Raw genomic sequence first — 23,952 nt, 5'->3', positions numbered from 1 at the left:
AAAAAAAGGGAAATTCTATTTGGTTGTCATCCAGCAAAAAAACAAGTCATCCCACATTCCGCACAAAATTCTGCGCAAGTTCCGCGTGGGGGAAAAAACGGAAATTCCGCGGCTGAATTTTTAAGCGAGAATTCCTCACCAATTCCTCAGTGTGAACATAACCTTATTAGATGGACATCCACATCCTCACCAACCTTTTAAAAGTTGTTACAATGTGTGACCTTTGTATGCAGGATGTCACTGGATCAGGAAGGGTCTGACATTTTGTGGGTGCATTTTCAGGGCACTTGGACCTAGAAAGCTGAATTTTTTTTTCCACAGGTGGTGGTTTTTTAAGACGTAGATGAGGAATAAGAAAGTATTTTTCAAAATTCAACTCTTAAGGGGTTGAAAGTTTGTATGGAAGGCCATCATTTTTGAAGCTAGAAGCTATGTGGACGTGATGCTGGAACATACATACACACACACACACACACGCGCTAAAGATATTAACATGAATCTTGGTACACATGTTACTAATATGTGAACAACAAACATAGGATAGGTAATTTAACCCTTACTCACCCCCATTTGCAGGGGTCAGGGTTTTTGTTTAACCCCTTAAGGACACATGACGTACTGGAACGTCATGTGTCCACTCCCGATCTATAACGCGGGGCCACGGCGTGGCCCCGCGTCATAGCGGTTCGGGCCCGGCCTCTAACAACGGCCAGGACCCGTGGCTAATAGCGCGCGGCATTGATCGCTGTGCCGCGCGCTATTAACCCTTTAGACGCGGCGTTCAAAGTTGAACGCCGCGTCTAAAGTGAAACCGAAAGCATGCCGGCTAGCTCAGTGGGCTGTTCGGGATAGCCGCGGTGAAATCGCGGCATCCCGAACAGCTGACAGGACAGCGGGAGGGCCCCTACCTGCCTCCTCGCTGTCCGATCGCCGAATGACAGCTCAGTGCCTGAGATCCAGGCATGAGCAGTCATGCGGCAGAATCGTTGATCACTGGTTTCTTATGAGAAACCAGTGATCAGCATAGAAGATCAGTGTGTGCAGTGTTATAGGTCCCTATGGGACCTAAAACACTGCAAAAAAAAAGTGAATAAACATCATTTAACCCCTTCCCTATTAAAAGTTTGAATCACCCCCCTTTTCCCATAAAAGAAAAAACACAGTGTAAATAAAAATAAACATAAATGGTATCGCCGCGTGCGGAAATGTCCGAATTATAAAAATATATCGTTAATTAAACCGCACGGTCAATGGCGTGCGCGCAAAAAAATTCCAAAGTCCAAAATAGTGCATTTTTGGTCACTTTTTATATCATGAAAAAATGAATAAAAAGCGATCAATAAGTCCTATCAATGCAAAAATGATACCGTTAAAAACTTCAGATCACGGCGCAAAAAATGAGCCCTCATACCGCCCCATACACGGAAAAATAAAAAAGTTATAGGGGTCAGAAGATGACAATTTTAAACGTATAAATTTTTCTGCATGAAGTTATGATTTTTTCCAGAAGTGCGACAAATTCAAACCTGTATAAGTAGGGTATCATTTTAATCATATGGACCTACAGAATAAAGGTAAGGTGTCATTTTTACCGAAAAATGTACTACGTAGAAACGGAAGCCCCCAAAAGTTACAAAATGGCGTTTTTTTTTTCAATTTTGTCTCACAATGATTTTTTTTCCCGTTTCACCGTAGATTTTTGGGCACAATGACTGACGTCATTACAAAGTAGAATTGGTGGTGCAAAAAATAAGCCATCATATGGATTTTTAGGTGCAAAATTGAAAGAGTTATGATTTTTTAAAGGCAAGGAGCAAAAAACGAAAATGCAAAAACGGAAAAACCCCCGGTCCTTAAGGGGTTAAAGTCCCATGCAAATGAATGGGAAATGTATGTTCCCACAACTTCCAAACTGGTGGAGATATTTCAATACCTGGTACACATATTACAGGGCTGGATATGACAACAATATATGAGGACGGGATATGAAGTCAAAAGCGTCCTCCGTTGTTGATTTTCCTCCCCAACAAGGATTAGGAAGGAAAAACCGGGCAACACCGGGTACTCAACTAGTTAAGTATATCACTAATTTGCTATGGACGACAGGTAGGATTAATATGAAAGTTTTACCAGCACAGTGCCAGATGAGCTCTGCTGACATTGTCAGGGGCCGAGTCTCCCCTGTTACAGGGGCTACTTTGTCTGTTACAGGGAAAAATGGCAACAATAAAAATGTATCTTGGTGAGAGAGTGCGCCACCACAGCTGTTCTTTCCAGTCTGACCACAGTGCTCTCTGCTATCTCTGTCTCAGGAACTGTCCAGAGCAGGAAATCTTTTGCTATGGGGATGTGCTCCTGCTCTGGCAGTTCCTGACATGGACAGGTGACAGCAGAGAAAACTCTGGTCAGACTGGAAAGAACTACACAACTTCCACTGTAGTATACAGCAGCTGATAATTACTGACAGGATTAAGATTTTTTTTAAATGCATGTAATTTTACAAATCTGTATAACTTTCTGGCACCAGTTGATTTTAAAACACTTTTTTTTTCTTCTTTGGATTACCCCTTTAAAGGGGTTAGCCAGCCAAAACTAATCTGCTATCCACAGGATAGGGGATAAGTAGCTGATCGCGGGGGTCTGACCGCTGGGACCCCCCCCCCCCCCCCCTCTATCTCCGGAGCGGGACACCGGCTCTTAGTAAGGAGTGCTGTACTAAGGTCTCTTTGGCCCTCCCATAGAAATGAATGGAGCTCGTCACTGTGAGCCGGGGTCTTGTTCCAGAGATCGCTGGGACTCCCAGCGATCAGACTCTTGCTTTTAGTTAATTTATCTCCTACCCTGGGGATAAGTTAGTTTTTGGCTCGACAACCCATTTAACTCCTTAACTATGCAGGACGTAAATGTACATCCTGGTGTGGTTGGACTTAAGCACCAGGACGTACATTTACGTCCTGTACATGTCACGCACGGCAAGTCTCGGCTGCTATCAGCAGCTAGGGACCCACCAGTAATGGCGGACATGAGCGATCGTGCTTATGTCCGCCATAAACCCCTCAGATGCCATGATCAGTACAGATCACGGCATCTGTGGCAGTGCGGTCGAAAAAATGGATGATCGGATCGCCAGCAGCGCTGCCACGGGGATCCGATCATCCGTAATGGCGGCCAGAGGGCCCCTCGCCTGCCTGTCTTTCTCAAGAGGTCTTCTGCTCTGGTCTGAGATCGAGCAGAGCAGAAGATAGCCGATAACACTGAACAGTGCTATGCCCTAAGCATAGCACTGTTCAGTATCTGTTCATTATCTGCAATCAAGTGATTGGTCGGTCGGTCAGTTCTGGCAGTTGGGGGGGGGGGGGTTAAAAGTTAATTTCCCCTGCTCTGCCCACTGATCGAAGTCCAGGCACAGTGGGGGGGGGGGAACACGGTGAGGGGGGGGGGGGGAGCAAGGTCGGCTTACTGGGCGGTATTTGAGCGGTGGCGGCATGGAGCAGGAGGAGTGCGTCCGGAAAGTGCGGCGGAGGAGGCTGCAGTGAAGATCGCCGGTAAGTGATCTTCACTGTGGCCTACTAAAAGTTGCAAAACTACAACTCCCAGACAGACAACATCTGAAGTGGCACAGTTTGGAGACCACTATACAGTGGTCTCCAAACTGTAGCCCTCCAGATGTTGCAGAACTACAATTCCCAGCATGCCCAGTCAGTCAGGAATGCTGGGCATGTAGTTCTGCAATATCTGTCCCTTCATATGTTGCAGAACTAAAACTCCCAGCATGCATGGACAGTCTGGGCATGCTTGGAGCTGTAGTTTTGCAACATCTGGAGGGCTACAGTTTGGAGACCACTACTTAGCAGTCTCCAAACTGTTCTTCCCCAGTTGTTGCCTAACTACAACTCCAAGCATGCCAAGACTGTCCAGGCATGCTGGGAGTTGTAGTTCTGCAACATCTGAAGGGCCAGATATTGTAGAACTACACAGTCCAGCATCCCTGACTGTCTGGCCATGCTGGGACTCATAGTTTTGCAACAGTTGTAGGCACACTGGTTGGGAAACACTGAGCTAGAGTCTGTTTCCTAACTCAGTGATTCCAACCGTGTGCCTCCAGCTGTTACAAAACTGCAACTCCCAGAATGCACTGAAAGACCGTACATGCTGGGAGTTGTAGTTTTGCAACAGCTGGAGGCACACGGATTGGAGTCACTGAGCTACAGTCTGTTTCCTAACTCAGTGGTTCCCCACCAGTGTGCCTACAGCTGTTGCAAAACTACAACTCCCAGCATGTACGGTCTGTGAGTGCATTCTGGAGGTTGCAGTTTTGCCACAGCTGAAGGTTTGGGCCCCCCCAAATGTCAATGCAGAGGGTGCATTCACACAGGCGGGGGTTTACAGTGGGTTTCCTTCTAAAAGTTTGAGATGCGGCAAATTTTCCGCCGCAGCTCAGTCCCAGATGAAAACTCGTGAACCCCAACCCGTGTGAATGTACCCTAAAAACACTACACTAACACATAATAAAAGGTAAAACGCTACATATACACCCACCTTACACTGTCCCCATCACCCCCCCTTCCGCCCCAATAAAAATGAAGAACGTCTCATACGGCACGGTTTCCTAAACGGAGCCTCCGGCTATTGCAAAACAATAACTCCCAGTATTGCCTGAAAGCCATTAACTGTCCAGGCATACTGGGAGTCTTGCAACAGCTGGAGGCACCCTGTTTGGGAAACGCTACTGTAGGGTTTTGGTGGAGACAAGCGCCATCCTTGTATCCGGGTCCCCCCCTATTGCAAATTCCTCATTTAGGCCTCAAAATGCACATGGTGCTCTCTCACGTCAGAGCCCTGTTGTATTTCAAGGCAACAGTTTAGGGCCACATACGGGGTATTTCCGTACTCAGCAGAAATTGTTAAAAATTTTGGGGGGGATTTTTCTCCTTTACCCCTTATGAAAAGGAAAAGTTGGAGGCTACACCAGCATGTTAGTGGAAAAAATATAAAAAATGTTTACACTAATATGCTGGCATTTCCCAACATGTTTCATTTTCTCAAGAGGTAAAAGGAGAGAAAAAAATAAATAAATTTAGTAAAGCAATTTCTTCAGAGTACGGAAATACCCCATATGTGGACGTAAAATGCTCTGCGGACACACAACAGGGCTCAGGAGTGAGAGAGCGCCATGTGCATTTGAGAAATTTGACACCTTTTTATTAAAGTTGGACACCTTTTTTTCCCCTAAAATGCTAGTGTTACCTAGTGCTGGGCGGTATACTGGTTCATACCGAATACCGAAATTTTTGTCCTGCACGATATGAATTTTAACCCATACCGCAATACCGGTTTGGCCCCTCCCACTCAGGAATGAATTATCAGCCCAGCGCTGCGCTGTCCCCATCGGGGTAAATACTCATATATCACCCACAAGCGCTGCCCTCCTTGTCCTCCTTTCTGTTGCGGGCCGCCGGCACTGACACTTAATACTGTATGCTGTATCACTATGCCCGGGCTGCAAAAAAATAAACAAAATAAATTTTAACGCACCTCCCGCTGGTCCGATACCGGCCTCACCTGCTTCCTGGGGACGGGAACGTCGGAGAGCTGTCAGCCTATCACCGGCCGCAGCGATGTTCCGCCTCGGCCGGTGATATGCTGAGCCCACTGTCATGTAAGAAGCCAGCTTCTTACAGGACAGTGGACTCAGCCTATCACCGGCCGAGGCGGAACATCGCTGCGGCCGGTGATAGGCTGACAGCTCTCCGACGTTCCCGTCCCCAGGAAGAGCGTAATGCCTATGTAGGAACTTGCGTTAACGTTTATTTTGTTTACCTTTTGCAGCCTGGGCATAGGGATACAGCGTACAGTATAGAGTGTGAGCGCCGGCGGCCCGCAACAAACAGGAGGACGAGGAAGGCAGCGCTTGCGGGTGATATGTGAGTATTTACCCCGATGGGGACAGCGCAGCGCTGGGCTGATAAATAATTTTGGGTACCGTGATACACATTTGGTCATACCGCCCATCCCTAGTGTTACCCCAAATTTTTCATTTTCACAAGGGATAATAGGAAGAAGCCCCCAAAAATTTGTAACCCCATTTCTTTTGAGTAAGAACATACCCGATATCTGGATGTAAAGTGCTCTGTGGGCAAACTACAATGCTCAGAAGAGGAGGAGCCCCATTGGGCTTTTTGAGAGAGAATTAGGCTGGAATTGAAGGCCTTGTGCATTTACAAAGCCCCCATGGTGCCAGAACAGTGGACCTCCCCACATATGACCCCATTTTGGAAACTACACCCCTCACGTAATGTAACAAGGGGTAAAGCGAGCATTTACACCCCACAGGTCTGACAGATTTTTTTTTTAAGTTTTCCGTAAAAATGAAACATGAAATTTTTCATTTGCACAGCCCACTATTCCAAAGATCTGTCAAACGCCAGTGAGGTGTAAATGCTCATTGCACCCCTTATTAAATGTTGTGAGGGGTGTAGTTTCCAAAATCGGGTCACATGGGGGGGGGGGGGGCTGTGGAATTCACTATTCTGGCACCATGGGGGGCTTTGCAAATGCACATTCCAACCAAATTCTCTCTCCAAATGCCCAATAGCGCGCGTTCTCTTCTAAGCATTGTAGTGCGCCAGCAGAGCACTTTACATCCACATATGGGGTATTTATATACTCAGAAGAAATGGGGTTACAAATTTTTGGGGGCCTTTTCTCCTATTACCCCTTGTGAAAACAAAAAATTTGGGGTAACACCAGCATTTTTTTGATATTTTTTTTATTTTTTTTTTACTACCCAATTTAACGTCAATCACCTGTAAGGTGTTAAATACCCCTTTTTACATTCCTTGAGGGGTGTAGTTTGCAAAATAGTATGCCATGTGTTTGTTTGTTTTTTTTTTTTCTGGCACCATACGGGCTTCCTAAATGCGACATGCCCGCCAAAAACCATTTCGGCAAAATTTGCTCTTCAAAAGCCCAATGTTGCTCCTTCCCTTCTGAGCCCTCTAGTGCACCCACAGAGCACTTTACATCCACATATGAGGTATTTCCTTACTCGAGAGAAATGGAGTTACAAATTTTGTGGGGCATTTTCTCCTATCACTCCTTGTGAAAATGAAAAGTTTGGGGTAACACCAGCATTTTTAGTGTTCAATCACTTGTGCGGTATTAAGGCTCACTGTACCCCTTGTTACGTTCCTTGAGGGGTGTAGTTTCCAAAATTGTATGCCATGTGTTTTTTTTTATTTTTTTTTTATACTGTTCGGCTATCATGGGGGCTTTCTAAATGGGACATGCCCCCCAAAAACCATTTCAGCAAAATTCACTCTCCAAAATGCCATTGTCTCTCCTTCCCTTCTGAGCCCACAGAGCACTTTACATCCACATATGAAGTATTTCCTTAGGGTGGGTTCACACTACGTTTTGTCCCATACGGGAGCGCATACGGCAGGAGGGAGCTAAAACCTCGCGCTCCCGTATGTGACCGTATGCGCTCCCGTATGTCATTCATTTCAATGAGCCGACCGGAGTGAAACGTTCGGTCCGGTCGGCTCATTTTTGCGCCGTATGCGCTTTTACAACCGGACCTAAAACTGTGGTCAACCACGGTTTTAGGTCCGGTTGTAAAAGCGCATACGGCGCAAAAATGAGCCGACCGGACCGAACGTTTCACTCCGGTCGGCTCATTGAAATGAATGACATACGGGAGCGCATACGGTAACATACGGGAGCGCGAGCTTTTAGCTCCCCCCTGCCGTATGCGCTCCCGTATGGGACAAAACGTAGTGTGGACCCAGCCTTACTCGAGAGAAAATGATTTACAAGTTTTGGGGGGCCTTTTTACATTTTACCCCTTGTAAAAATGAAAAAAATCGGGCTACAATAACATTAGTGTCAAAAATTTTGATTTTGATTTTTCTCCTATTTTGCTGCTATTCCTGTGAAACACCTAAAGGGTTAACAAACCTTTTGAATGTAATTTTGAATACTTTGAGGGGTGCAGTTTTCATAATGTAGTCCATTGTAGGGGATTTCCAACATAAAGACTCAAATTCACTTCTAAATTTAACTAGTCCCTGAAAAATTCGGATTTTGAAATTTTTGGGAAAAATGTGAAAATTTCTGCTATACTTTTGAAGCCCTTTGATGTCTTCAAAAAGTATAAACATGTCAACTTTATGATGCAAACATAAAGTAGACATATTGTATAAGTGAATGAATATATAATTTATTTGACATGTCTATTTTCCTTACAGGTAGAGTGCTTCAAAGTTAGAAAAATGCAAAATTTTCAAATTTTTACTGAAATTTTGGAAGTTTTTACCGAGAAATGATGCAAGTATTGATGAAAATTTACCACTACCATAAAGTAGAATACGTAACAAAAAAACTGTCTCGGAATCAAGTAAAAGCATCCCAGAGTTATTAATGCATAAAGTGATGGAGGTCAGATTTGCAAAAAAATTCTCCCGTCCTTAGGGTTATAATGGGCTCTATCCCCATGGGGTTAATGATCCCGTATGGTGGTTGGTGTAAACATAAAAAAAAAAAAATCAAAAATTGCTTTTTTCTCACATCATTTCCCCCAAAAAATTAGTAAAAATTATATTAAGTTTTATATACGCTAATATGGTATCAATAAAGAGAACAGATCACGGTGCAAAAAATTTGCCCTCATACCGCCGCTTATACGGAAGAATGAAAGTGTTATAGGTAGTCAAAATAGAGGGATTTTAAATGTACTAATTTGGTTAAAAAGTTTGAGCGTTTTGTAAAGCGGTACAATAATAGTCATGGATATCATTTTATTCGCATTGACCCACAGAATAGAGAAAACGTGTCATTTTTACCGTAAATTGTATGGCATGAAAACGAAACCTTCCAAAACTTCGGTTTTCTTTTCAATTTTCCCACACAAATTCTTTTTTGGTTGTGCCATACATTTTATGGTGAAATAAGAGATGTCATTACAAAGGACAACTGGTCGCACAAAAAAACAAGCCCTCATACTCATCTGTGGCTAAATATGAGTTATGATTTTTAGAATTTAGAGTCCTTCAGGCCCAAATGGGCTGAGTCCTTAAGGGGGTTAAATCAAGGGTTTGTCTACCTACAATCCCCGGCAAATAATGATGGAATTTCTGCACTTTCAGAGAATGGTCTTCCAGCTTTATTACTTAATGACAAATTACAGATATGACGCAAACATGAAAACAACTTTGATAGTTAAAATTCATTACATTAAGTTACTGTAAATAACGAACGATCACATAGACATAAAAAAATGACACGCCGGTATTTGTGGAAGAAATTAGTCTTAAAACTCAACTTAGTCTGCAGGGAAAAAGGAAAGTGATTCCAGACCAGTGTTCCCCAACCAGTGTGCCTCCAGCTGATTCAAAACTACAACTCCCAGCATTCCCGGATAGCCATTGACCTATATCTATGATGAATTTCCACCTAATGTAAACAGTCTATTTGATTACTAATACTTAAAGGGGTACTCCGGTGGTAAATTTTTTTGACTATATGGCATCTTTGTAAGTTTAGTATTTTTGCAATATACATGTGTTTTATGTTTTGGCAGCATGTGTGTCTTTTTCTTACCTGTTTGTTGGGCAGGAAGTTCTGTAGTTCCAAGTGTTTTCTTTTATTGTTGTCCACAGTTCTGAGTCTGTTGTGGACAAGATGTCACAGCTTTTTTTTTTTTCTCTCTCTCTGTCTGCATGAGAAATAAGCCACGCCCCCTCATCTCATCCAGCTGAGTACACAGCTCCTCACCTCCCCTCCCCCTGCTCTGTATTCTAAGGACGCAGGTCTGCACAGGAGAAGGACCTCACAGAGAAGATAAGTGTTATCTGAAGGGGAGGATGAGAAGGTGCACGGGCTGGGGATGTATGGACTGCAGGGGAATAAATCTCATACTGGGAATGATCTCTATGGGGGAGATTTATCAAAACCTGTGCAGAGGAAAACTTGCCCAGTTGCCCATAGCAACCAATCAGATTGCTTCTTTAATTTTTCACAGGCCTTCATAAAAATGAAAGCAGCAAGATGATTGGTTGCTATGGGCAAGTTTTCCTCTGCACAGGTTTTGATAAATCTCCCCCTATATGTGAAGGGGGGGGGGGGGACTCCTGAATGACACAGTGTAGTCCCTGTTGTGTGTGTGTGTGTGTGTGTGTGTGCTAGTGTTTACAAACCAGTGTGCCTCCAGCTGTTGCAAAACTACAACTCCCAGCATGCCCTGACCAACAGGCATGCTGGGAGTTGTAGATTTGCAACAGCTGGAGGTACACTGGTTGGGAAACACTGTTCTAGCCTATTCAGCAAAGACATCATGTTACACCAGTGTTTCCCAACCAGTGTGCCTCCAGCTGTTGCAAAACTACAACTCCTAGCATGCCCAAAGGCTGTCAGGGCATGTTGGTAGTTGTAGTTTTGCAACACCTGGAGGCACCCTGGTTGGGAAACATTGGTGTATGCCCTATAGAGGTGTGGTGAACTACAACCCCCAGGAGACTACAGAGGCAGCATGCTGGTGTTATACCACAGACTGAAGACTCCTGAATGACACATGCTGGGAGTTGTAGTCCCTTTTGTGTGTGTATGCCAGTGTATCCCAACCAGGGCTGATTATATTAGTGTGCTGTGTATAAGGGGGTCAACCCAGGAAAATGGTAGGATGGGTAAAGGGCGGAACAAACAAACAAATAAAAAAAGGAGCCGCCCCAAACCAGCAAGGCATGTGGCATGCTGGGATTTGTAGTTTTCAGCACAGCAAGAAACAGGAAATAGAATCAAAGATAGGAAAACAAAGTGGAGGATAAAAAGACAACTAAGAACAGAAAGAGTAGTCTAAACAACAAGAATAGAAATGAAACAAAACAAATAGGGTAAGTCAAAAACGGAAAAACACGTTGACCACCGAAGTACCCCTTTTAAAGTTCCTGCTATACAACTACCAATCCTATAGGGGGCAGTGAAGAAAATCAGTCCCAGAATGGTTGAGTTTACCCAGACCTACCTTCTATTCTTGCTGCAATGGGTTCCCCTCATATAGAAGAGCCTTTTATTGAATGTTTGTTAGGCCTTCATGTTTGTTTATGGCCTGATGTTAGCCGGTTGTGTATAGTGATATTCTCTATAATTAGAGATGAGCGAACTTACAGTAAATTCGATTCGTCACGAACTTCTCGGCTCGGCAGTTGATGACTTTTCCTGCATAAATTAGTTCAGCTTTCAGGTGCTCCTGTGGGCTGGAAAAGGTGGATACAGTTCTAGGAGACTCTTTCCTAGGACTGTATCCACCTTTTCCAGCCCACCGGAGCACCGGAAAGCTGAACTCATTTATGCAGGAAAAGTTATCAACTGCCGAGCCGAGAAGTTCGTGACGAATCAAATTTACTGTAAGTTCGCTCATCTCTATCTATAATCTCTAATATCTAGTTGTAGCATTCTTTTATCTATAAAATGCAAGGGCGGATGAGTGCCAAGATTTAGGTATGAATCCAGCCCAATGCATTCAGTCACTATTCATACTGCATTTAGGGTAGTCCCCTGTACCTGTCAGCTGTTAGATGGATGTGTCTAGGAGAGAAAATAGCTGCAATGTAACCTGGCCATGTTCAACACGTGTATTTGCAGGAAACAAATTTCTTTCCATAACAAGGAAGTGTAGTGAATCCTGATGTCCCCAATGCGGCTATAAACCAGCTGCTGTAGTTTTCTTTTCATGATTGGTGCATTCCAGAGTATTTGACCCCCTTAAAGTTTATTTTATTTATTTTTAAAGCAGTGGTCCCCAAACTGTAGCCCTCCAGATGTTGCAAAACTACAACTCCCAGCATGCCTGGACAGCCAACGGCTGTCCAGGCATGCTGGGAATTGTATTTTTGCAACATCTGGAGGGCCACAGTTTGGGGACCACTGTTTTAAAGAAATGTTCCCAGGCTTTCTAATTAAAGTGTTACATCACATTGCCACTCAATCAGTCATGGCTCTGTTGTCCCACCTGGGTCTCTGCAGACAATAAGTCACATTATTGGTGTGGCTATAAATCGAGATTTTCCTAGCTAACGTGACGGAAAATATAGGTTACCGTATATACTCGAGTATAAGCCGACCCGAATATAAGCCGAGGCCCTTAATTTCACCCCAAAAACCCAGGAAAAGTTATGGACTCGACTATAAGCCTAGGGTGGGAAATACATCATCCCCCCCCCCCCCCCCATGTCATCATCACCGCCTGTCAATCCCTTCTCAGTGGTCTTCAACCTGCTGACCTCTAGATGTGGCAAAACTACAACTCTCAGCATGCCCGGACAGCCATCGGCTGTCCGGGCATGCTGGGAGTTGTAGTTTTGCAACATCTGGAGGTCCGCGGGTTGAAGACCACTGAAAAGGGATTGACAGGCAGAGATGGACGGCCGGGACCATCCCCTCACAGCTAAAGCCAGAAACGTTTTTTTTTTTTTTGTTCACTCGAGTATAAGCTGAGGGGGGTGTTTTCAGCACGAAAAATCCTGCTGAAAAACTAGGCTTATACTCGAGTATATACGGTATATGAAGACAGGAGGCGAGTATCTTGCATTAATCTTTAATTAATGCCCATAGCAGAAAAAATCTTTATACAAACGTATTTAATAAAAATCTTTTAAAAAAACTACGTATCCCAGCAGTCCCCTGTGAACTCCTCCTCCTATCCCAGCATTCTGGCTGCTATATAAGGGACTGCTTGAAGATCCTCTTCCTCTTTCTTTATGCGAACTGCATGACCGTCACCAGAATCACGGAACTCCGGAATCCGGGACAGCTCCTCCTCAGCATCTCCGAACCTCCGGCCAACAGGACCGAAAACCGGGAACGAAACTGTTAAGGAACAATTGCAACAGAACATATCAGGCTGCACCGAAACACAGCTGTCTTCGTCTTCTCCTTTCAATACCCTGGAAGGAAAACAAAAACACCATAACAGGGAGGGTAGGGAGGGAAGATACTCGCCTCCTGTCTTCATATAACCTATATTTTCCGTCACGTTGGCTAGGAAAATCTCGATTTATATATCAGACAGGAGGCTCATATCTTGCAAGTTTAAAGCTACTACTTAAACATAGACAGTGAAACAAATCAGAGGATCGATACAGAAACATGATCTTTTGGTCGGAAATAGAACTGTCGAAAAGTCGATTCAGACAACCAGTCGGCGGCCATTAAGAGGTCTGAAAGAGAACCACCAGAAATAACTACTTTAGTGGCCATAGCCCCTCTCGAAGAGTGGGCACCAAATAGGGAAATGTCAATCCCCGCCATCTCCATGGCCGACCTTACCCACCTGGCCAAGGTGGCCGAGGTGACAGGCAAATGAGGTTGAACATAAGATACTAATAACTGAGTATGAGAAAGAGATCGTAAAGACGCTGTGCGTGTCTCATACGCTTGAAGACAACGTACCACACATAGTCGGGGATGTGTCGGAAAAAAGGGGTAAAAGACCGACTGTAGTCCTGTCTTGGTCCTGCGAACAACAGAAAATCTGACCCCTTCAGGTGAAAACTGCCGTCTAGAGATGTCAAGAGCTCTGACATCCGACACCCTCTTAATGGAAACCAGACATAATAACATAGTCAATTTGAATGACAGAATCTTTAAGGACAGTGAATCATTGTCTTCCCAAGAGGAAAACATGTCTAAAATCCGGGAGACATCCCAGGTCGACTGATATCGAGGACGAGGAGGACGTTTAAATTTCACTCCACGTAACAGTCGGTATACTAATGGATGTTTGCCCACCGGTAAAGCATCTACCGGGCAATGATACGCTGCTATAGCGGATCTGTAAACATTGAGGGAACTGTAAGATTTCCCAGCCTCAAATGATTCTGCTAAATAATTCACTACAACTGAAACAGGTGCCTGAACGGGATCAATTTGTCGTTGATCACACCAACGAACCCACAAGGCCCAGGCTGATCGATATGCCGATCTAGTCCCTGGGGCCCAGGCCAAGGCGAGGAGGTCTCTAGCTGATTGTGAAAGGTCCTCACCTGCGTCTGGCACCCCGAAACCAACCACCCGAGGAGCGGAAGGTTGCCTTCCATGACCAACGGGTGGGATTCCATGGTCGGATTCGTGAGAAGTTGAGGCGACTGGGGAAGCAATCGGGGGTAATCGACAGACATTCCCAACAGAAGGGGAAACCACGGTTGCGTCGGCCACCAAGGGGTGATCAGCACCACCGTCGCTCCCTGAGTCACTATCTGAAGAAGCACTCTGGTAATCATCTGGAAGGGAGGAAACGCATAATGGATCCCCTCCGGCCATGGTTGGCAAAAAGCGTCCACTGCTGACGCTTCCGGGTCCGGCCTCCAGCTGTAAAAGCGGGGTAACTGACGGTTGAGACGAGACGCAAAAAGGTCCGTATGCAACGGGCCCCAGAGATCTCGAATCGCCCGAAACACCGAGCGATCCAGCATCCAGTCGCTGGAATCGGATAGGTAACGGGAATTCCAATCCGCCACTGAATTGGATACACCTGGTAGGTATTCCGCCACTGAGATGATGTCCCGGGAAAGACAGAAATGCCAGAATTCGGATGCAATGTCCGTCAACACTCTGGATCTCGTGCCACCAAGGCGATTGACATATTGCACTGCCGCTACATTGTCCATGCGTAACAGAACGCAGCAATTGTACTTGTGCGGAAGAAAACTCTTGATGGCAAAAAATGCCGCCATGAGTTCCAGTGCGTTGATGTGAAGAAGGGATTCTTCTTCGGACCAACTGCCTCCTGTTGTGGCTTGCCCACAGCGAGCACCCGAACCGTGGCGGCTCGCATCCGACTCTATTATAACATCTGGGCAGGATGTGAATATAGCTTTGCCGTTCCATTCGACGGCATGGCGAAGCCACCAGTGCAATTCTGCTACTGCTTCCGGACAAAGGGGGATTTCGTCCGCATAGCGTAGACCCTGTCGAAGATGAAGAATTTTGAGTCTCTGAAGGGCCCGATAATGGAGAGGGGCAGGAAAAATCGCCTGAATGGAGGCTGCCAGCAGGCCGACAATTCGGGCTATCATTCTTAGCGATACCCGACCCTTGCGCAATACTGCCCGGATTTCTTTGCGAATCAGGGACAGTTTGGCGTTGGGTAAACGCAGTACGGCTTGCTCGGTATCCACCTGGAAACCTAAAAACTCCATCTTCTGGGAAGGACTCAGCACTGATTTCTTGTTGTTGATCAGGAACCCTAGTTCCTCCAACAAAGACACCGTCCATTGGCTGTGTAACAATGCCTGTTTTCTGGAATATGCCATGATTAGCAAATCGTCCAGATAGATAATCAAACGTACCCCTCTGCTCCTGAGAGCTGCCACTACTGGTTTGAGTAATTTGGTGAAGCACCAAGGGGCCGATGACAACCCGAATGGTAGGCAAGTGAATTGCCACATTCGCTCCCTCCATAGAAACCTTAGGAATGGTTGGGAGGACGGGTGCATGGGGACGGTGATATACGCGTCCTTTAAGTCGACCTTTACTAGCCAGTCGCCCGGCCATAGTAGATCGCGCAACAGAGGGATCCCTTCCATCTTGAAGTGATGGTAAGTCACATGTTGATTTAAGTCCCGTAAGTTGATCACTGGGCGATAACCGCCATCTTTCTTTTTGACAAGGAATAGGTTGCTGACAAACCCGGGAGAGAGAGGATCTACCTCTTGCACTGCCTGCTTCGATACAAGCTCTTGGAGCTCGTTGTCTGAGATCTACGTTTAGGGAAGAAAACCGAATGGGATGTGGAATGTTCAATTTTGGAAGAGATTGAAAATCTATCTGGTACCCTGCTACCGTATTGAGGATCCAAGCATCTGCCGTAATTGCGGACCAGATGTGGATAAAATACCTCAGTCTGCCTCCCACCAACGTGTATGGAAGAGGAGATGGGAGTGTACTCACCGGTCGTCGGGCGAGATCTGGTAAATCCTCGGCCTCCACGTCCTCGCCAGGGTCGTCCACGAGAGGGAAAGAAGGGAGCAGGTTGTGCCACAGGTAATGCGTACGGTTGCTGAGTAGGAGCGTACGGTTGAGTGGCTGGTCTAGTGTAGGGCCTGTATTGAGCCGAACGGCCGACAGGTCGCCCTCTGCCCCTGCCGGCCTTGCCAAAAACCTTTGTGTTTGGACCCGCCTTTTTTAGGGAGGTCTGGGCCTTATCTAGGCTGAAAAGACTCACAAATTTATTTATGTTCTTTATGAGGTCCTCTCCGAATAATAGACCTTCAGCTGAGGGACCTGGCTCGGTTTCTGCAAAATGAGATAATTGGGGTTCCAATTTCATCAAAATAGACTGTCTACGCTCAATGGAACAAGTGGTGTTGGCACTGCCTAACATGCAGATTGCCCGTTGGGCCCAGCCTCTCAATTGTACCAGATCCACCGGTTGGGCAGTGGACGCTGCTTGTTCGGAAAGGTTAAGAATCTTGGTCAAGGGACCTAGAAGGTCCAATACACGATCCTGGATCACCTTAAAAGATCTTTCAATTCCCTTTTTGGCATATTTGCCAGAGCGAGTCAAATATTTTACTAAGACCGGGTCTATTTCCGGTGTAGAAGCCACCTTTCTGGCCACGTAAGGTCTGGGACATTCGGCTCGCAATTTGTTGCGATTAGCTCTATCCAGGGACCTCCTGGTCCAAAATTCTATATAGTCCGCGACTTGCGGTAACGGTGCCCAATCTCCGGAGCGAGGGTGTGTGATTGCTTCCGGGCTGAAAAATGGTTGACCAAGTGAATCTAAAAGTGTCTCGGATGGTATATCCGGAGTGGCGTCAGAATTTTCAGCCATAAACCCCGCCTCCTCTGTATCAGATTCTGAGTCTGTGGTCTCAGCCACCTCAGAGGCTTCAGAAGACTCATCATTGGACGTGTCAAAAGAGTTTGGTTTTGCTCTATTAGTGGACTTATGCCTCTTATGATTGTTCTCCTTGAGGCCCAAGGGTCGGTCATATTCTTTAACATGCGGGGTGTGACAGGCCGGGGTAGGTCCTGTCTGGGGCATATTGTTTTCTTCCCCTGCCGGGGAGTCGGAGTGTCCAGCAATATGTTTGCGCTTACTCAGCGCTTTACCTTTTTTAGGTTTCTCCCCTGAAGTAGAGGGATGAACCGCAGAGGCTAATGCCGCCTGGACGGACCTATTAATGAGGTCTTGTATTTGAGAAGCTGACATTATGTGGGAGGCTTCTAACTCTATTGCCTCACCAGCAGTAGAAGACATGCCAGGGAAAGGAACTTTAGTGTTATCCCCTGGCATCACAGACTATCTGAAAGCTACAAGTAGCGATAGTTATAGACTATTCCAAGGTGAGGCAGGTATGAGCTCCACTGATCTAACTATTAGTAATAAAGGTGAAAGGATAGGGGGTAATAGGTCTACCTGAACTGACTTATTAGAAGCACAGCTAACAACCGTTGGCGTTCCTCTCTCCGCTCGCACAACAATGCGATGAAGAGAGGAGGCGTATACAAGTTACAGCGAGGGCCAGCCGAAATCTCGCGAGATTTCCGACCAGGAGCGCTGTGATTGGGTGTGCGGCGTCGGCAAACGCGCGTCACCCGGCGCACGTCATAGAGGATACGCCCACCTCTCCTCCCTCCCCGCAACAGACATTCAGCGGCGGGAAGGAAGGAAGAAGGTGCGAAAATTCACAAAATGGCGCTGGGTAAGGAAGAGGGGGAAAAGAACAGAGTAGCGCACCAGGCACAAGAATATATTTGAGCACTGATGCGAAATTATAGCGAAAGACGATAGTATTAGAAAAAACAATACCGCAAAACTAACAGGAAACAGAAAGAGAGAAAAAATATATAGAAGGAAATATATATATATCTATATAAATATATATAAACAACTGGTAGATATAACATTAAGGTAAAGATGAAATGTCTCAAACAGAGAAAACATACATCTAAAAGAGATTTAAGAAACAAATATATTATAGGTACTTATCTGTCTGCTATGAGCAGAAAGAAAGAGGATCTTCAAGCAGTCCCTTATATAGCAGCCAGAATGCTGGGATAGGAGGAGGAGTTCACAGGGGACTGCTGGGATATGTAGTTTTTTAAAAGATTTTTATTAAATACGTTTGTATAAAGATTTTTTTCTGCTATGAGCATTAATTAAAGAAAGATTAATGCAAGATATGAGCCTCCTGTCTGATATATAACTGAGAATTAAGTTAACAACTGCCAATTTAACTTTATTCTTCTGATCAGCACCCAATTGATGTAGTTTGTTTTACTTCTTTAATTTTATTCATTGCTATGGGTTGCCTTATTTTGACCCCCGGTCATTTTCATTGGTACTAGTTTCGGATAGGTAACACTTTTTTTAAATCACTTTTTATTGTATGTTTTTTTTTTTCTATGCGAGGTGGCCAACACTTTTCAATTCTTACATTGAAATATTTTTTTTCTCGGGGTGTGTAACAAGTGGGATAAATAGCATTTATATATTAGTACATTTGACCTTTCCACACACACTTTATCAATTAGGTGTTGTGGGAAAGGAATGGGTGATTAGGATTTTTATTATGTAGAAATTTAAAAAACATTTTTCTTTATTATATATTTAGCCCTTCTCCAGGAATTGAACTTGTATAGGAGACAACAATATGCTGATCTCCTAATAAACTATTACAATTTGTCACACTTTTTCCATTTTTAGTTTATACTCCTGATATGAACTGTCACCATGTTTGTTGTTTTTGTTCCTCAGCATTTTTACTGTTTATTGCATCCAGAGCTGGTATGATAGATCATTCATATTGTGGGAATGTCCCTTCTTGATTGATGCATTTGCTTTTAAGTTGAATATACTTTTAAGGCTGGCTGGGTTTAGGCCTTTAAAATGTGCATGACTGCCGCTGTATACTGCTGAGTGTCGACACAAGAAATATACACCAGACAAAAAGTTGGTATAAAACTCTTTCTCAGCAGGAAGCTCAGGAACTGTCCCAAAGAGTTCTGAGAGTTCTGTTTATTACACGGAAATACATTGGTTTTTACATTTGACAAAAAGGGGAGGTTAGTTATCACGTCAAAATAATCGTTATATTTTAATTGGTTATTTGAGTATTGCGTCTGTGTATATTAGCATATTAAAGTATTCATTTCTCTCTTGGCCATAGTTCACTTATGTTGCCCTCTCACTCTTCAAATATTTTGTCTTTTGACTTATCTTGCTGCTTTTGGCCTCGTTCCAAGGTTTTCATCTTGGTTACAGGAAAATAGCATGCTGATATGTCTCACAAGGAAAATATAATATATTTTTTATATATATGTATTGATCAGTAATCATAATAATCACTTTTAGTTGCTGTTACAGCACTCACTATAGTATTCTCCTGTGATAATGTCATTAGTGTTCAGATAAATTCTGTACAATAATGTGACTGGTAATACATTGTTCTGCCTCCAGCTGTGTGTGTCGTCTGACATTTTTGCTTAACAAAGCTATGCTTTCCTTTTAGGAGTTTGAAGATCATTTTGATGATGAAATTGACTTTACCCCTCCAGCTGAAGACACACCGACCAACCAGTCTCCTGCGGATGTCTTCACCTTAACAGTCCCTACCGTCTCTTTATCTGTTCCAACACAGCTGCAGACTCCTCAAGGTTAGTAAGTGGTTCATCCAGAATCTTATTAGAATACAGCCACACGGGAGGGAAATGATGTAGACTTTGCATAATGCAGCTTTGCCACAGCAGTGTTTGTACAGAATGGAAAAAAATAATGTGAAAAAAAAGAGAATCTATGTATTTAAAATTCTGTTGCGGATTTAGCTGCAGATCTGCAGAATACCATTTCTATGTGGATCGGTGGAGAATCTGCAGCATATCCACAATGTTTTATATGCTGAGTATGTAAAACACTGCACGTCAGGTTCTGCACAAACTTAATTGAGTTTATTTTATTTTTTTCTACAACATCTGGATATGATTTATTTAAGGGGTAGCTCCAATTCAAACATTAATGGTCTAACCACAGGTTATGTGCTATACATTTCTGATAGACCCACCCCTATCTCTAGAAGAAGGGCACCCCCCCCCCCCCCCCCAATCAGGCCTGGTTGCAGAGGCTGGAGTTGTCTGGGACTCTGAAAATAGCAGAGTGGGCTGTTTTATTGAGTTTGTGCAGCTCAGGGACACAATATGCCATGCACCAGCAAAATAACAGCCAGTGTTGTGTCATAGATCTACAGAACAGCAGCAGATTCCTGGGTTTCTTTAAAATAAATGCCCTTATATCTATGATTCCCCCATATCCATTAAAGCAGGATGATAATGGTTAATAAGAGTCAGGAGACTCAGTTTGCACTACAGCAAGGAAGAACGGATGACCCAGTTTAATTTCTCAATTTGCATTAGTTTTACTTGCTCATCATCAGGAAGTGAAGGTTTTCTTTATAAAGTATGACATTTGTCAAACCTAATCCCATCCACTCCTTGCTGACTTGGTACTGAGAATCTCTTAATACAGAGCTGGATTATAACAACTCAGGGAGATGCTAAACATCACCATTTATAAAAAAAAAAATGTCTTCACGCTTGACATTCAGAATGTTCCTGTTGGTTGTGAACTTAATGTAATTAATATATATATTATTTCTCTATCGGCTCCATTGGGGGACACAGACCTTGGGGTGTATGCTGTTGTTGCTCGGAGACTTGACACTAAGGAAACCAAAAAGTCGGCTCCTCCCAGCAGCATATATACCCGCCTACAGAGCCAGAGGTAATCAGTTTAAGCTTAGTGTTGCAGAAGAGGGTTTCTCCCTAGACTTGGTCTAACATTTTTTTATTTTTATAGAATAGGGACGTTTAGTTTTTCTTATTCCCCTTTATTTTTCTTTTTTCAGGTGGGGACTCAGGAACATAGCGTTCACTGTTTCCCCATTTGCGATTGAGGGGGCACAAGCATTGTGGATGTACTGTTAACCCCCTCTCGCCAACGGTCTGCACTTGAGGTTGTACCTTATGGGTCCGGGTCCCCCACTTTTCCCTGCTTTTTAAGCCCGGCATGACGCAGGTGACAAATAAGCTGGGGGGGCACTTTATTTCACTGTTATCAGCAGCCGCGGCTGCCTTTTTTACTTTAAAATCTTCTGTGCTCTGGCCGCGTCCTATGCGACGCGGCCGGGGCGCAGTTTACTTTCACTTTCGCAGCGGCTGCTGCGCCGGCATTCTCGCTCGCTCCCATTCCCCTTCACTCACATAAGCTTCAGGGACGGGAGCGGGCGCCATTATTTACCAGCCTCCTCCTTCTCAGCAGAGTTCACGCCCTTGGAAGAGCGCAAATCTCTCTGGCCAATGGGGACTGAGCAGGGATCTGTCAGCCAATCAGAGGCGTCTCAGTCTAGTCCGGCCCCTCTTTTTTTGATTGGTCCCCCAGACCCAGTGGGTTCTGCTGCCCCTCCAATATGGGTCTCTTCCCTCTCTGTCTATTTCTGACTTGGCACAGGTCTCCTGCTCTGTGATGACTGCCTTAGAGAGGTCTTCCTTACACTGTTCCCCTAGAGAGCTTTGCTCTCCCTCACCCTATTTTAAACGCTCTCACAAGCGTAATAGGGCTTATTCCTCTGACTCCTCTCCGGAGTTTGGTACAGGCGTAGGCGTTCCTCTCATGGGTACCGTCCCTTTGCTACATCTCCCAGCAAGTGTCTTTCTTCTAGAAGACTTTCCCCGAGTCGCCGTTCTGAATCTCCAGAACGGCGCGCCAGGTCAGTGTCTCCCTCCTCTAAGGTTGCCTCCACCCGTTCCAACTCCCCTGGTGAACTAGTTGATGAGGCTGCTTCTGTCTCTGACTCAGAAGACCACGCAGCCATGACCGATACGGCGGACTCATTGGTTTCGGCCATAAGAGACACTTTTTTTGGAGGACCCAGGAACTTCAGACGCTGTCCCAGAAGTTTCCTTTTATCTTGCCCGTCCGGCGCCCAAAACATTCAGCTCCCATGCTGAATATCAAGCCTTGCTACAGTCTGCCTGGAGGCTCCCTGACAAGAGGTTTCAAGAAATAAAGAAAGTTCAAGCGTGTTATCCCTTTGCTAAGAACCTTATGACCCAGTGAACCTCACCTCCTACGGTGGACCCACCAGTCTCCCGTCTATCTAAGACCACTACCTTACCACTGTCCGATGCTGCATCCTTTAAGGATCCAGTGGACAAAAAGGTGGAAACCTTGGCTAAGTTTGCCTTTGAGGCTACGGCCCGCTGGGCTGCTTTTGCAGTGGGTAACCTTGTAGCTCTCCGTAGATCCGCGTGGCTTAAAGCCTAGGATGCGGACGCAGCTTCTAAAAGGTCTCTCACTGAGCTTCCTTTTACTGGCTCTCGGCTTTTTGGTAAGCGCCTAGACGAGATCATCTCGGAAGTCACGGGAGGGAATAGTTCCTTATTACCTCAAAATAAGGCCGGTTCTTCTACCTCCCGCCGTAAATCTACCTTTTTTTCGGTCCTTTCGGACCTTTGGGGTCACGAAGGGGACTAGGCAGGCGCCTTCTCGGGACAAGAAGGCTCCCTTCTTCCAGGAAATCGGATAACCGTTCGGGCCGCTCTGCGCCCAAGGCGGGTACCCGCAAACCCACCTCTGCCTGAAGGGACGCCCCCACCCGTGGATTTTTCTCGGGTGGGAGGTCGTTTGTTACTCTTCCGGGACGTCTGGACCACACAGGTGCAGGACTCCTGGGTCAGAGACGTGGTGTCCAACGGTTACCGGATCGAGTTTGCCTCTCTTCCAAAGGATCGTTTTTTCCTTTCCCGAGCTCCGCGGTCTCCCTCTTTGGCAAAGGCCTTTCGGGGTGCAATTCAGTCCCTCCTCATTCAGGGGGTCATTGTCCCGGTTCCTCCCAGGGAACGCTTTCGAGGTTTTTATTCCAACCTCTTTGTAGTTCCCAAGAAAGGGGGGTTCCGTACGCCCAATCTTGGATCTAAAGCTTCTCAACAGGCAAGCGATTGACCCTTGACCAAGACCCTTGACGATTGACCAGGGGTTTGTATACTCAGGAACCCTTCCCCAGTGTCCATCCGATTTTGCATGGAAGTCCTGGGTCGTATGGTGGCGGCCATGGAGGCTGTTCCCTTTGCTCAGTTTCATTTCTGTCCCCTTCAACTTGCGATTCTATCCCGGTGGGACAGATCTCCATTGTCCCTCGATCGCAAGATCGTACTTCCTCGGGCATCTCGACGCTCTCTTCTGTGGTGGCTCCGCTCCCCCCTGCTTCTTCAGGGACGCTCCTTCCTGCCCCTCCATTGGCTGATAGTCACGACGGATGCCAGCCTTTCGGGTTGGGGGGGGGGGTGTCTTCCGAGACCGGACAGTCCAGGGCCTTTGGTCTCCCAGGGAGACGCTCTTCTCGATCAACATCCTGGAACTGAGAGCAATCTACCTTTGTCTGTTACATTGGGAGAACCTTCTCCAGGGCCGCCCAGTTCGTGTCCAGTCGGACAACTCCACTGCGGTGGCATACATCAATCGCCAGGGCGGCACCCGCAGCTCGGCGGCGATGGACGAAGTTTCCAAGATCCTTCTCTGGGCGGAGCTCAGGGTTCCGGCCATCTCGGCTATCCACATTCCAGGCGTAAACAATTGGGAAGCGGACTTCCTAAGCCGGTCCTCTCCCGATCCCGGAGAGTGGTCCCTTCATCCAGAGGTGTTTGCAGAGATCTGGGGAACTCCAGATGTGGACCTCTTTGCATACCGCCACAACAAGAAGGTTCACCTCTATGTTTCAAAGTCACAGGACCCCCGTGCTCTAGCAGCGGACGCACTGGTAATTCCTTGGTCGGGTTTGCCCTTCCTTATCTGTTCCCTCCCCTTCCTCTCCTTCCTCATTCCTGCCATTCTCGTGGCTCCAGATTGGCCTCGGAGGGCGTGGTACGCCAACGTCTTCCGGCTCCTGGACGACGTTC

At 45.7% G+C, this 23,952-nt stretch overlaps 1 protein-coding gene across 1 annotated transcript in view; it reads left to right on the top strand.

Moving 5' to 3' along the window:
• Positions 1-23,952, top strand: part of LMTK2 (lemur tyrosine kinase 2) — a 104,195-nt gene that overhangs the window by 30,463 nt on the left and 49,780 nt on the right. The window contains exon 3 of the mRNA XM_056536913.1: positions 19,515-19,659. Within this exon, the coding sequence (XP_056392888.1) occupies positions 19,515-19,659 (145 nt within the window). The remainder of the gene's footprint in view (positions 1-19,514; positions 19,660-23,952) is intronic.

This window comes from Hyla sarda, chromosome 8 (genome assembly GCF_029499605.1).
Source record: "Hyla sarda isolate aHylSar1 chromosome 8, aHylSar1.hap1, whole genome shotgun sequence".
In the NCBI taxonomy this organism is placed as follows: domain Eukaryota; kingdom Metazoa; phylum Chordata; class Amphibia; order Anura; family Hylidae; genus Hyla; species Hyla sarda.
This window is presented reverse-complemented; position numbering and strand designations above follow the sequence as displayed.